The sequence below is a fragment of the Parasteatoda tepidariorum genome, chromosome 10, assembly GCF_982258835.1.
Source record: "Parasteatoda tepidariorum strain Cologne lab strain chromosome 10, Ptep-v5.0, whole genome shotgun sequence".
NCBI lineage: Eukaryota > Metazoa > Arthropoda > Arachnida > Araneae > Theridiidae > Parasteatoda > Parasteatoda tepidariorum.
In genome coordinates this window covers 51,325,626-51,340,486 of record NC_141764.1, presented here as the reverse complement: position 1 = coordinate 51,340,486, position 14,861 = coordinate 51,325,626, and the positions used below count along the sequence as shown (strand labels likewise).

The following is a 14,861-nucleotide window of genomic DNA, read 5'->3' as shown; positions in this document are numbered from 1 at the left end:
CTTCTTGAGTGGCCACACTAGATCCCTTACTTTCAACCGGGGCCAAGAAACTTATCCTGAATGTCATAGGTGCTCGACGCCGACCGGCCTGTGTAGGGGGCAGGAAACTGTCCCTGCATCAGAAAGGTCCTGGGTTCGAATCCCGGGCAAGGTATGGATGTTTCTTTCTCGCTCTGTGTGTTCTATGTCCTTTCTCCTTTGTGTGTGTGAATGCGACCCGCCCTATAAACGGGATTCTGGTTGTGTGAATGGTGTGGCAGAAGTCGAATTCTCGACCATAGATGGCGCCACTGAAAAACAAGAACAATCGCACCCCCTCTGCCTAAACAGGCATACGACAAAAAAAAAAATTGGTGCTCGACAGACTTCCAGTCCTTTTTTGGACTTTTTGGAGGTGTTCGGATTCATCTAGACGATTCCGAGATTAGCAACAACAACAACAACTGCAGTAATGGAGTATTTCTGTGTATTCCAGTGTTATTTTTATTTTCATTATAGATGCTAAAGACAAGAATGCTCTCTTGAAGGTCAAATAAGTTAGTTTATTTAAGTTAAACAGTGTATTACTACAATTGTATTTATTATATGTCAATAAATAGTTGCAATATTTCTTTTTCTTTTAAGGTGTGGTGTTCAATATTTTTGATGGTTCCAGTCATGTCATTGGTGCTATGGCTAGTTCATAAAAAAAGTTCCCAGTTCACTGAAATTGAAAGAAATGGAAAAGGAGGACTTTTCTATTACGGGAATTGCTTTTGGTACATGTACGGTGCCATATTGCAACAAGGTAATAATTTCTTTCTTTCTTTCTCTTTTAACTCTTCGACGCAGGTGGGACACCGGTGATCCTTTTATATATTTTTTCTGACACTGCAAAAATATATTAAGAATTTTTTAGTTATGAAAAAAAGTCTAATAGTTACTAAAAAATCTGTTAGATTATCGGAATTATATTTGTGTAAAAATATGAAATCGAAAAGGTATAGTTTCATAACTGTTTTCATTTATATTCAAACATTTAACTATGATTTTATAAATTAAAGCTATTTCAATGATGAATAACTGTTTCTCACATATCTAAACAACTGCAAATAAGTGCAGATTCGAAATATTATTGGAAGTGAGCCACGTTTGGATGATTTAACCCTTAACACAGATAAGGACACTGTTGTTTCATGCTGTATTTCATAACCATAAATCATTAAAATGCAAAAAATAATATTTTTCACATGTTTTGACCTAAATTAATACACAATAATAAAAAAAATCTGAAAAATATGTAACCTTTGAGTCAGAGGGTTAAGTATTTGAAACGCAAGTATGATACTTTTAGAAGATAAAAAAAATAATGAAATCTGCTATGTTCTATAACAGGAATCCAAAATCCTGTGCCCGCAGGCACCGCTGATTGTTTTACGTGTAACTGTTTCTTTACAACCACGAAAAAGAAATATTTTAGTTTTCGACTAAACGCCATGTAAAAATATAAATTCCAAATGTAAGTTATCTTCTCAAAATTATGGTATTCGCTGTCAGACTGGTGCATATTTGGTGCAACTAATGAGATGTTCACGTTTCTGTTCAAGTTGCACCATAGGATCGTGTGTAAGAAATATTTTAATGTGGTTGAACTTAGCCTCCTATTATGATTGCTGAAAATTTGAACGATATTCTGGTTGAAAGCGCTCCAAAATTTCAAATAGTACTTGATGTGAAACTGTTACGTTACTCAGATTATTAATTCTGCTCGAATGAAATTTGTATATATTTAGGTGGCATTCATTTACCAGAAACAATAAGTGCTCGAATCGTAGTCAGTTTCTGGTGGCTGTTTGTGATGATAGTCATGGCTACTTACAGCGGTAACCTCATCGCATTTCTAACATTTCCTGAAGCAGATTGGGTGATAGCTTCATTGCATGACTTGGCATACAAAGAATCTGTTCTAGTCATTGTACAGGAAGGAACTAGTGTACACCAGGATATTGAGGTAAGAATGATGCGCAAGTACTTTTTTTCGAACATTTTTTAAAATAGTGCTTTTATAATATAAAATTTCTAGGAAAGTAGATCTGTTGTAGCTTGTAGCTCTCCTCGTTGTAGAAACAAATTGGCAATAGCAGACATGGAATGGGTCAGTTCCACCCAGGGCTAAAGAGAATAGAAGGGCTAGTTCACTCAGCTCTTAGAGCTGAACCTACGATTTCCCTCCTCATGACGTCACTGTGTCCACAGATCTCGGAGATCGCAAGCAAAGATATTATGATAACTTTTCATCTTTCTCTTTGTAAAAATAAGTTTGACTTTTTCTGGTTATAAGCTTTCAAACTTTACGTAATTAACACATTATTTCCGTTCATAAACATAGTTTAAAAAAACTTTCTTGGCCATTATGTTAAAAAAAATACCATTTAAAACTTACAAAAATGTTTTACTAGTTGGCGAAAATGACACTATAAATACTTTATTTTAAAAAGTTCAGTTTTAACTTTAATTATTAAGAAAAATGAAAGCATCTATCGACACTATTTTTATCTACATATTCTTTTATAACAATAAGTTGAGTTAAATTTAGAATCCCTGATTTTAAAATATGCCGTTAATAGCAATTTGTTCATACTTAATAATTAGGAAACATCAACCTTTAAACGCTAATTACTGAAACAAAATAAAAAATTAGGTTCATAATGACATTAGAAATTTTACAATTGTTTATCGATATTTAAATTTACGATGATATAATTTATAGATATTTAAATTTAAGAGAATATAATTTTTAAAAAAAAATCATAAATATTTAGAATAACTACATTAAAAAATATGTTATGAAATTAGGAGAATTCCAACTATGTACTATATATTTTATTTATACTTTTTATTTACATTTCAATTTTCTTTGACTTTATCCATTTTTTAATTTTTTTCACCTGCCTTTCTTTTTGAAGTAACGAGGCGGTTTCTATTTAGATAATGAGTTTTCATAAAAGTTCTTAACGACAGAATAAACGTATTTTATATTAACTGTGTCATTTCGGAATCCATTCTTTACATAGTTGTTCATTTACTTTAGGGAACACGCGGAAAATTATATTTTTTCCTTTTGTTTTTCTATCAAAATTTTTTCAAGTTGCAATCGCGCAAACTGGCATTTCGATAATAGTTTTAAATTCTTGTAAATTCACTACAAAAACTGAGGAAAGTCATTATGGAAAATAACAAATGTCTTAGAATATCTCGCAAAAAGAAATGCTCCAATATTAGTTAGAGCTAGTAAGGCCGAACGCTCCGTTCTTGAAGTAAAAGTGCGAGCTTTGCGCCAAAGTGACGTCACTAGAGAAAATCGGAGGTTTGGTGCGGCGAGAGCTACTTCAAAGGAGTGAACCAGCCCTTCTATTCTCTTTAGCCCTGAGTTCCACCACACCTAGTTTTAACAGTTCTCTCTAAATTCCTTCAACTTTTGAAAAGTAAATAATCGTTTCACTGTCGACTTTTCGTACGATCTAGTTCATAATTTTAACTTGACGTCATTATTCTTTATTTAATGATAAATCCTTATCAATATTCAAATTATTCTATCAGAGAAATGAACTTCTGTAAAGAAAAGTTCAAATCTTATAAAATGAAAAAAAAATACAATTCAAGATTTCAACAGACTTAGAGAATATTTTTATTATATCTGGTTTAATCGCTCTGCTTAAAATGTACCAATCAAAGACACGATTTATAAATGTAGATATTATAAGAATTTTTATTTTGATGAAAAAAGTTGCAATAAAAATGCTGTCGATGCAGAATTGGAAAGTGTTTTTTATTAAAATAAGAGATTCATATTTAAAACATTTTAATTCAACACAAAATCGTTTGCATATAACAAAAAAGGAAGGATGGAGTACTTACATTCTTTGACATAAAACTGTTTTTTTTTCCTTCTGTTTTTGAAATGTATCGTCAGAACATCTTGGATCGAGCTCTAGAAATTTCAAAGTCAGGGAACTGACCCACCCCATTTAACATTTCTAACAGAACGAGTTTCCCCGATGTCTAGATGCAAAAGAAACTTTTCAAACCAATATGACGACCTGTACTTGGAAATTTATCAATTGTTTACCGATGCTCTCTCTTTCACTACATCAGAAAATAAGGTCAGAAGATAAATGTATATCATAAGTATAGCAGAAGATTAAAATATCACATTATATTTTGGCAAGTTAAAAAAACGATACAAAAGAAAAAACAAATTACGAACCATTAAGCTTTCATTGAATAATAAATGAACGTTTTATGCTGATAGACAACATGTCTTCAACAAGGAAATAGCCATATTTCTATAATGTCAAAAGGCTGACTCTGTATGCATAATATGTTTATCCTCAAGGTTTGCCAATTACTCGTATAACAGAATAAACTGAACAAGAACCATGTTTGAATATTATAATGTTTATTTTAAAAGCATTAATCACATCTTGAGAAAGGTATGTATATCTATATTATTTATATTATATAAAAAAAGATGATTCTCAACGAAACTTTTGATTAGAATTGAACGCACAGCAGTGTTTGCTCGCATGTTTGACAAAAATAACGATGTTTGTTTCATTATTAAAGGATTTCACTACTCTTACCTTTTTGAAAAATTTAGGTGCATATCTTCGAAATTTTTAAATTGATTTTTTGGTTTAATTAAATATGCAGTTGCATAAGTCAAATCATTTCTCACGAGCTAAGTTCTTGAGGTGTTTTACGATGTGCTAACCTCTAAGATTAATAAATATTAGTTTTAAATCTTCCTTGAATATTTTTTAAAAATATTTTTTGCCTTTGTACTGGTAGACATCAGAAATTTAATATCAAAACTAAACTAAATACTGTCTAGCAACCACAAGATGAGCTATCGTCTTCGCTCAAACTTACTTGGGCCTCATTCTGTGATTGTCAGACAGTACATCACTTTTTATTTGTCAATTATTATATTTTTGCAGTTTCAGCCTCGGAGGCTCGGGGGATAAAAAACTCGCCTTCTTATGAGGTGAAATGAATTGCACCGACCACATTGCTGACACAAAATGCACTCACAAGGGAAACTAGGGAAGTGTGACTCACCAATTTTGAAATAAACTAGTGGGATGTATGCCTTATGACGAATAATTTTAGGGGGCAACATTCGTTTCGGCCCATAGAAGGTCCTGTGAGAGATAAAAAATAATTCAATATATAGAAAAATCGGTATTTTATTACTTCAATGCAGACTGTTAGTTATTGTAATTGTCTCATACTCCAATTAATTTTGTGGTACTTTCACGTGCTATATAATGCATATTTATTGTCAAAATTGATTTCGAAAATTTTATATGTCTGCAATTTTTCAGAAAAACCTGTTAGGTTAATTTAAAAAAAAAATTTGACATAAATTTTTTAAAATTATTTTTTTTAAGAAATTTTCCAAATTAATTGGAGTATGTAATTGCAAAGCAATTAATTAATTAATAATTATTTAATAATTAATTAATAATTAATTAATAATCAGTTAATTTGCTAATTAATTTATTATTTTGTTAATTAATTAACCAATCAATTACAAATTAATTGGAGTATGAGACAATTACAATAACTAACAGTCTGCATTGAAGTAATAAAATACCGATTTTTCTATATATTTAATTATTTTTTATCTCTCACAAGACCTTCTATGGGCCGAAACGAATGTTGCCCCCTAAAATTATTCGTCATAAGGCATACATCCCACTAGTTTATTTCAAAATTGGTGAGTCACACTTCCCTAGTTTCCCTTGTGTAGATCATGGGTTAGAGTCCTCGTGCCGGTCAGGATAACCGTGATAGGTTTTCGTGGTTTTCTTCTCCATATAACACAGTAGTCCTTCACGAAAGCAATCTCTCCTAATACTTGATCTATGAGTTTCCTTGTCATCTGGAATGGGTTCAAAATTACGAGGCTGCGGAATTGAGCATTGATTGCTGTAAACTCAAAATTGGGTCGGATATTCGACGTTGATTAAGTGAAGTAGGTTAATAGTATTTAATTTTTCGGTGTAGAAATGAAAATTTGTCCAAACAATGTTGGAAGGAAGAGCTATCAGTCACCAAACGAATTATGTAGAGATTGTAATCCTTTCTAAATGTAGGGTAATCGATTTACGGTAAAAATTAATTGTGAAAACAAGATATGTACTATAATTAAGCACCAATAATTGTGAATGATACATCGATCAATAATAATTGCAAGTTTGGTACTGACTATGCCAATTAGATATCAACTACTGATAAAAAATATTTTGATGTAAAATCTTGATGGAGTCGCAGTAACCAATAAAAATCGTTGAAACGTTATGATGTTGAAGGGGCGTTTCTTTTCCAACCAAAAGAGATGAGGAGGAGTTAGAAAACAAGTTCAGGCCTATCATTCACACACATAAGTGAAGCGAAGCCAACCGTGAAAGAAGTTTGTTTTTCATTGATGAAGATGCTACAAATCCAAACCAAATAGAATAAATACCTTCGAAATACAAATGCCTGAAGCATCAAAGAGAATTGGACGAAGCGTAACCATGACGAAATAAAATAACACTCAAAATAACTTGTGGTAATGTTTAATGGGTTTACTGCAAATATAGGTTAATTAATTAAAAGAGACAATTTAAGTTATGGAATCAGATCCAGAAAGAGATTCTTTTTGAATAAACGTACCTTTCTCGCGAATTTTTCGAATTTCTGACTTTCAAAAAGGGGAGGAGCCGCAAAATCGAAAATGATGACCGAATAATTTCGGGGAATGGTCGAAAACGTGAGTCACTTAATATTACCTAACTTTATATGTTATATATTTATTACGTACTTGAGTTTTTTGCAATACTATCTCTAGAGCAAATTCTGCCTGAATCAAACTTACGTGATTTTAAAGTAGCTTTTCGAAAATTCTTTCCGAAAAATCTATAACTGTTATGTATATAATCTATAATTCTATGATCATAATTAACCATTATTATGTATAAATTTTTTTTTGCATGACTTTGAACATTTTAATTTAAATGTTAAAATTTGCATGAACGCAGTCGAATAGCTCTAGAGATTTAAAATACGGAGTCTTAAAAGAATAAAAAAATACGAGTGATAAAAATTTTAACCATCATTAAATTAAAATAATTAATAATTATAAAAATTATTTTTTACATGAAATTTAGATGCAAGAGATTTTTTTTAAAATTTATGTTAACCTTTTTATTAAAGCCATAATACCGACATCGCAAAAATTCTACACATTTTGAATATCAGAAAATCCATTATAATCATTTTCAGAAAGCAATTTTATTGAGAGATTATATTTTGCGTATGTCACGAGCTTCTCGCAACGTAGTGATTCACTTTTAAAGTAAAGCAAAAATTCCCGATACAGCTCATTAAAGAATCATGGAGTTTACAGTTTTATATGGTTGTAACAAACAGCGTGATGACGGCCACCACCTTTAATTCTCAGACAAGTCAGTACTCATCGACATGAAGCTGAGGCTCTGAAAGTTGAAGTTGAGCTCTGGAAGCTCTTTAAAAGACTTAAGAGCAATTTGTTTCCTCAGTTATTAAATGTTTTCGTAATCTAAACCTATTCAAATCATTTAAAAAAATTTTCTATTATTATTCGTTGCACTATATAATGTAAAAAATTTCAGATCAAATTACGACAAAAATAGCCGTACTCAGGGGGCCACTACTTTTTATCGTAAAATTCATTTCCACAGTAAATTATTGCAGAGCAAAAAAATCTGCTATACCATAATTTTTATATACAGTGATATTTACTGTAAAATCACAATCACTCGGTCTTCGTAATTACTGTAAAAGTAACTGTATAAAAGTTTACGGTAAAAATGGATCTTATGGAGGCTGCACTCAGGATGCCAATACTTTTTACCGTAATTTGGCCCGGATTTCTTTTTATAGCATAGCCTCACACAGCTAATCGCATCTATTACTGTTAAAATTGCGGTATAAGATTTTATGGCATAAAATTTTACGGTAAAAATGGATATTACGGTAGATTGGATTTTATGGATGCTGCAATCACGGAGCCAGTACTTTATACCGTAATTTGATCCTTAATTTTTTTACAGTGTAGCCTAGAGCAGGCCAGACGTTTCAACGAATTTTCTGAAGTCTATCAGATACATGCTGTATCCAATTAGTCCCTTTTAATATTCTCAAATCTATCTGAGTGAAGTTTTACCCTGTTTTCTTATGAGATTAAAGGCTTCGTGGGATTTTTATTATCAGATCTTAAAAAGTGCGCAAGTTACCTTTATAATCATTTCGCCACCGTATTATGCCTGGTTGCTTATATCTGTTACAAAGAATTAATGTCTTATTCATACATGGCTCCACTGAAAAATAAGAGACGCACACTCTGCCTGAAAATCACTCGGATTTTCATACTAGGCTTTCTGTCATTGGCAAGTGGCATTATTAATGACAACAACAACAAAGAATTTATTGTAAAGAATTCGCCAGATGTTATTTCCTTAGATATCACTGAATCACATTCTTTCATTTGAGCATTATGGAAACTATATTTTTAAATAAAACAAAATACAACAGTCTGAGTAAAGTTTTTTTCGAAACATACTACGCTAATTATATATTTTTAAAAAATTCAGCAGCTGTAAGACAGCATTTTAGTTACGAAAACGTATAGTTTTTTACCTCTTGAAAGTGGAAAAAAAAAAGAAACGTCGAAGAAACTTTTTTTAATTGTTGCCATCATTCAAATGCTTTCCAATATTTCTTTCAGTGTTTTAATATTCACTACATTCTTTTTTCAAACAGGAAAATCCAATGCAGTATTTGCGAACTTTGAAAGATCGATTTGATCGTCAAAGAAATGCAATTCTGGTAAAAAATATCACATCAATAATTTCTTCCGTAAAAGCTGGTAAAGCAGCCTATGTTGACGATTTCTATGTATTATCAGATCTGATAAAAGATGACTACAAGGAAACGGGAAGTTGTCATCTTTCTTTGGCGCCAAACACTTTTTTGGAAATTTATTTGGCCATAGCAGCAAGAAAAGGAAGTCCATACATGAAAGAAATCAATACTTTGTGAGTATAAAAATACTTCTTCAGTATCGATTTCTTCTTTATATGTAAAAATATCTTTTCATTGTTTGTAAACAAGAAGGCGCGTCTATCTCTTCTCTGATGCTAACTTTTTCTTATGGTTATTGGATTAGGGTGGGTTGGAAAACAATTTTATTTTTTTCCTATATAGTTTTGAAAGTGGTATGGTTAGAGAAAAGAAAAATGATGCCAAACTATAATGGGTTTTTATTTCCTTGCTTTTTTTCTCTCCACTGCTTTTGAAGAAAATCTAAATGTAGTTATTTTTTATAAATTTATAACACAACAAAACAGCTGTGCTATCGAAGCGCCATAGTTTAACAAAGGGTAGAGAATGGTTTCACGAACACAGAAAGATTATATCAGCGATGTTTTTTACTAAATAATTATCAGTTTCTGCCACATTATTGTACCATTTTTTTAGATTACCATTTTTTGTTTATTTTACCGAATATATCAGTTTTTAGCAGCGATGGCTCAGGGGATAGAGCGTTCGCCTTCCAATAAGGTGAACCGAGATCGGATCCCTGGATGGCTGGTCGATACGAATTCGTATCCGGCTTGCACCGACCACAGTGCTGACCTTAAGTATCCTCAGTGGTAAACGGATCATGGGTTGGATTCCTTAGCCGTCAGGCTAACCGTAGGAGGTTCTCGTAGTCTCCCTCTCTATGTAACGCAAATACCTGTTAGTTCCATCAAAAAGCCTTCTACGAAGGCAAATTTCTCCCAACACTTGATCCAGGAGTTCCCTTGTCTTCTGGATTGGGTTTAAAATTACAATGCTACGGAGGTGAAAATTAGTAGTCGTAAACCCGAAAATTGGGTCGACTGTTCAACGACGGTTATTAAAAAAATATGTCAGTTTTAAAATCATTAAGGAGCCGTTAAAAATGGTCAAACGGTCTGTTGGTCAAAAATTGATATATGGGGCATCATTTAATCTCAGAAGAGTGGCATTTAATATTTTTCGTTACTATATCGACCGTTTGTTAATCCATCTAGTTTACCAAAGGATACCTTTACATAGGATTGTTAAAATTAAACGTACTCAGAAGCTCTTTAGTTCTTGATCTGCTGAACAAATCCCAATAAAACTTCATGGATATGTTATTTAGATCATGAGGCATAGGTTACAAAGAAAAAATAGCAGCAACTTCCCATCAGGCGGCTCTAAAACGCAATGAGAAGAAAGATTACGCTTAAAATTACAAGAATAACATGTTTTATTTATTCACACACCTGCGTGTTCTGTGTGCATATCTTAAAAGTCAATAATAATCTTAAGGTTGCATAAATGCATCGTTTGCATATTGGTTAAGTAGTATAGCGCCATCTATTGGCAAATTATTTTTTCATTGGTAATCTTAGCCCTATAATCTACATGACATATTTTTAAAGTTATATTTAGATCCTTTCTATAGAATCCAGAACTAGAAGCTAATGAGTAATGTCGATTTAATTTTAAACCTCCATGGTTATAATAATTCTTAATGTTGCGCCATTTGCTATTTGACGAGCACTATTTAATTAGTGAGTGCCATTTAATATTTTCCAATACTATGATGACCGATTTTTTTTCAGCTTAAGAATTTGAAAATTATGAGTATAGTGATTGAATAAGTGAAAGAGAAGGAGTGCGTAAGTTTCTGGATAGAAAGGAATCAAAATTAAGAATAAGCAAATCACATTCTAAACAGCAAAATTAATGAAGAAATGTTACAACATAATTCCTTTAGGAGAAAAGTAAAAAATAATCATACCATTTTTAACGCCAATGATACTAAATTATTTTGGTAATAAGTACTATTTTAAATAAAACAAAAAGTAATCGATATATTAAAAGACTAAACTGATAGAGAGATGGTACTAATTCGTCTATTAAAGTAAATTTGTGTGCTTGTCAATTAAGTAATCCTTGATTGGAAAAACCATTGAGTGAACGAATCGGTTTGTTATTCAATAATTAAAAAAATATTGACGTTTAATTTATGGTATGACAAGTACTCAGCATGATCGGAAATTTTTTTCTCTATTCTTTTAATTTTTGAAGGGAAAAACGAAACTATATTTAATTGTTTTCCATTTTGTTCCAGTTTGCGCCACTTATGGCTTGGAGGTTTCATGCAACACTGGTCTGAAAGGTTTTCAGAAATGAATATACACGAGTGCTTCGCTGTCACAACATTTGAGAGAGGAAGAAGAAAAGACTTTACATTGTTCGATCTCTTCGGTGCTTTCATGATGCTGGCTTTAGGTTTAGTTATTTCCTCTGCCATGTTATGTTTCGAACGCATTTGGCGATATTTGGTGAAAGTCATAAAACAGAGAAGACCTAATTACAGATATTCGAATTCATTCTTCCATAAGACTGTCATATTGGCCATTAGAAAAATTGATTGATTGATTATAATGAGAAAAAATAATTGTTTTAATTTCTTTTAAAGTGATGCCACTTTAAATCAAACGTGGGTTCGCTATAAGCTGGTTGTATATTTATCCTGTTTAATTATCAGGGTAAAATTACTCATTAAAATCCTGAATCTGTATTCGTCATAAACGGAGAAAAAAGTTCTTGTAAAATTAATTAACTGTTCGGTAATGACATTTTTGGTAAAAGAAACCATAACTTTGCTTAATAAAATTAAAATATACGATATTTAAATCATTCATTTGGTAATTTTTCCATTCATATGGTAACGGTTTACCGGAAAATCTGATTTTCAAAATTTTAGTCCGTATTACCAAACATTAAGTTAAAAATACGAAACTGAAATGTAAATTAAAACAAATAAATGGTTTTTAAGTCATTTTCTAAGATATTATAACAATTCCCACCATATTTTAGTAGTTATAACTGTACTTTCTTTTCTCAGTGTAGGCATGTCTGCATTAAAAACAAGATGTTAATCATTGCCAGGGCTAGGCCCCACTGTTTTCGACGAATTTCAACCGTACAATCTTGCTGAAACCTGCATGCTAATTCAAAGATATAATTTAAAATTTTTTTGTTTAAAAATATATGTTTTAAAATTTTGTAATATATATTTTCAAATTAAATCTCAAAATTAATATATATTTTAAAATTAAATCTCAAAATTAATATATATTTTAAAATTAAATCACTAATCCCAATAAACTATAAATAACCCATATAATGTTCTTTAATAACGATTACATAAAAGGAAAGAACCGTGATGGCTCAAGAGATAGAACGTTTGGCTTCCAATCAGGTGAACCGGGTTCGAATTCCAGCGATGACTGATTGATACGAATTCCGCATCCAGCTTGGCACTAGGATAGGATGGAAGTCGCCGTTGAGGTCCTAGTAGTCCAGGTATACTGTCTCGAAGCTGTTCTAGAGGTTTTGTAAAAGTTTGAAGTTCATCAAGCAATGCATCTAAAGCATTTTCATTACATAAAAAGAACGCATGACAAGTGACCGATTCTTTCCATTGATATCAAGTATGAGATGAAAATATAGAATTTCTTGCACAAGTATCAAAGTAAGTTACATAACTAAAGTCCTCTTTGAGGTTTGAGTTCTTTAAGCGACTCTATTCATTGTTTTATTATTGGACATTTATTTTCGAAACAGCATAATGAAAAAATATTATTTTAATAAAGAATGGTTTAAATACTTATATCAATTACTTGACTTGTAATAAAATAAAGAAGTGTGTGTTAAAAACAATTTCTGTCGAACAGAGCTACACCATTTGTAAATACTTTTTTTTGCATGTAATTTAAATACCAAAGATCAATGAATTTTACTTTTTAAGTAAGCAGTTTAATTTATTTAAGTGTATTTAACAATGCCGCTTTAAGAAAAAGGGAGGAAATTGGGCGGAATTTTAAGTTAAATATCAAAAGTGAACCAAGTGTGACATCACAATAGTAGTTTCATAGCCGACTAAAACGTTTTATTGATCCATTTTGCCGGCATTGCATATTTTAAAAACTTTTCCCCTTACATTTGTTCTACACCTTATTTGTAACAATATTTATAAAGGCAAAAAAAAAAAAAAAAAAAAACATTTTAATTACACGTAATTAAAATGCTCTTTAGTTAATATTTCCATAAAATTTTAATATTTTTATAATCCTCCCTATAGAAATAAAAAGTTCAACATTAATCATTCATTCACGTAGAGAATTTAACTTAAGTACAGATACTTAAAAAAAAAAAAAAAAAACGGAAGACATAGAAATGCAATGTTCGCTGCATTCCATTTCGGCTTTACTCAATTTTATGTTTAGTTATAAAATTTATCAACAGATGGTGCTGTTGACTGATAATAACTATAAGACAATGTTTTCTGATGAATGTCGGGCTGAAATATGTCAATAGGCATTTCTTAATTTTGTTTTAACATTGGTACATAACTTTCTTGTTGCAAATATTGGTAATTTTGAAAACAACGTTTTATTGTTTCAAATAGTTATTACAGCCATTTGTTGAAAAATTTTGAAACTAAGTTAAAACAATAATAATTGTACTTTAATGCGCCATTCTTTTCTCGTTAATTTGGGATTTCCGGATTATATATATATATATATATATATATATATATATATATATATATATATATATATATATATATATATATATATATATATATATATATATATATATATATATATATATATATATATATATATATATATATATATATATATATATATATATAAATTAAGAATGTAATCTTAACATTTTTTCTTAAATCAACAGTATAAAAAAAGCTTACTTTTCATTTCAGAAATATTTTCCTATTTCATAATAATTAATTTGCATTTAAAATTTATTATCATTATAATTTTTTTGAATTACAATTTTAAAAATTTGGGGCTGATTCAATTTGTATATGAAGGCCGAAATTTAATGCTTTACTTTTAAAAAGAAATTTCGCCGATAAAGCTTTCGTATTTTTACTTTTATAAAGAGTCTAAAAGCAAAGTTGAAGAATAACTTTATACGCATAATGAAATGTGACTCCAAAGCTTATTTAAGCTCAATTTATGGAAAATAAATCTTTTCAGATGAAAAATGCAACACAATGAATGAGAAAGCTTTTAATAAGAAATTCAAAGTATAAAGAAATGAATACAAAAATGTTCGCTGCTATTTTAAAATTTCAATAGTTCAGGAAACGCTCATTTTCTTGGATTTACAGTTCATTTATATTCAAATACTTATTTGCTAAAAAAATGAATAAAAAAATTGAGGCTTGTATATATTTTAATAACTATTCATCTAAAAGAAAATCTGCTTTTCATAATTTGCATTCCAATCCTATTTTAAGTCATGGGCTAAAGGAAACCCGCATTTTAAAAGAAAAATGTTTGAGTGAAAATAACGATTTTTAGAAATAAAAATATACATTCATTATATACTTATTTACGCTATTAAATTGATCTGTTTTTTGAAGGAATTTTATTTGTAAATGATCAGAAAGAAAGATGAAAAATGAATAACTTTTTGAGAGATGTTTAAGAATTTTTAAATTTTTGGAGAGAGATTCCTGTTCTTTTCAAAAGAAAACTTTGTTAACAAGAATAAGATTTAAGAAAAAATTGTACGAAACGTTAGAATAAATATTTTTTTACGTACAAAACATGCAAATAGAATCGTAATACTTTAATTTCTGATATTATTATTGGACTATAATATTGGCAAACAAAAACTTCTAGCATTGTTTACCGTACATGTTCATCCATAAATATTGCTAAGAATCTTGT

The 14,861-nt window shown here is 30.3% G+C and overlaps 1 protein-coding gene and 1 long non-coding RNA gene across 2 annotated transcripts in view; one reads left to right on the top strand and one right to left on the bottom strand.

Moving 5' to 3' along the window:
• LOC107447365 (glutamate receptor ionotropic, kainate glr-3) overlaps positions 1-12,998 on the top strand; it is a 44,605-nt gene extending 31,607 nt beyond the window's left edge. Inside the window, exons 12-15 of the mRNA XM_016062252.4 lie at positions 625-787; positions 1,773-1,990; positions 8,830-9,104; positions 11,219-12,998. Coding sequence (XP_015917738.1) covers positions 625-787; positions 1,773-1,990; positions 8,830-9,104; positions 11,219-11,525 — 963 coding nt within the window. The 3' untranslated portion in view covers positions 11,526-12,998. The remainder of the gene's footprint in view (positions 1-624; positions 788-1,772; positions 1,991-8,829; positions 9,105-11,218) is intronic.
• Positions 522-10,299, bottom strand: LOC139426339 (uncharacterized). The gene is made up of 3 exons (XR_011637584.2): positions 10,174-10,299; positions 3,898-4,125; positions 522-870 (listed from the first exon to the last, which is right to left on the bottom strand). It is a non-coding gene; the product is annotated as an uncharacterized LOC139426339 (long non-coding RNA).
• Positions 12,999-14,861: the final 1,863 nt, after the last annotated feature.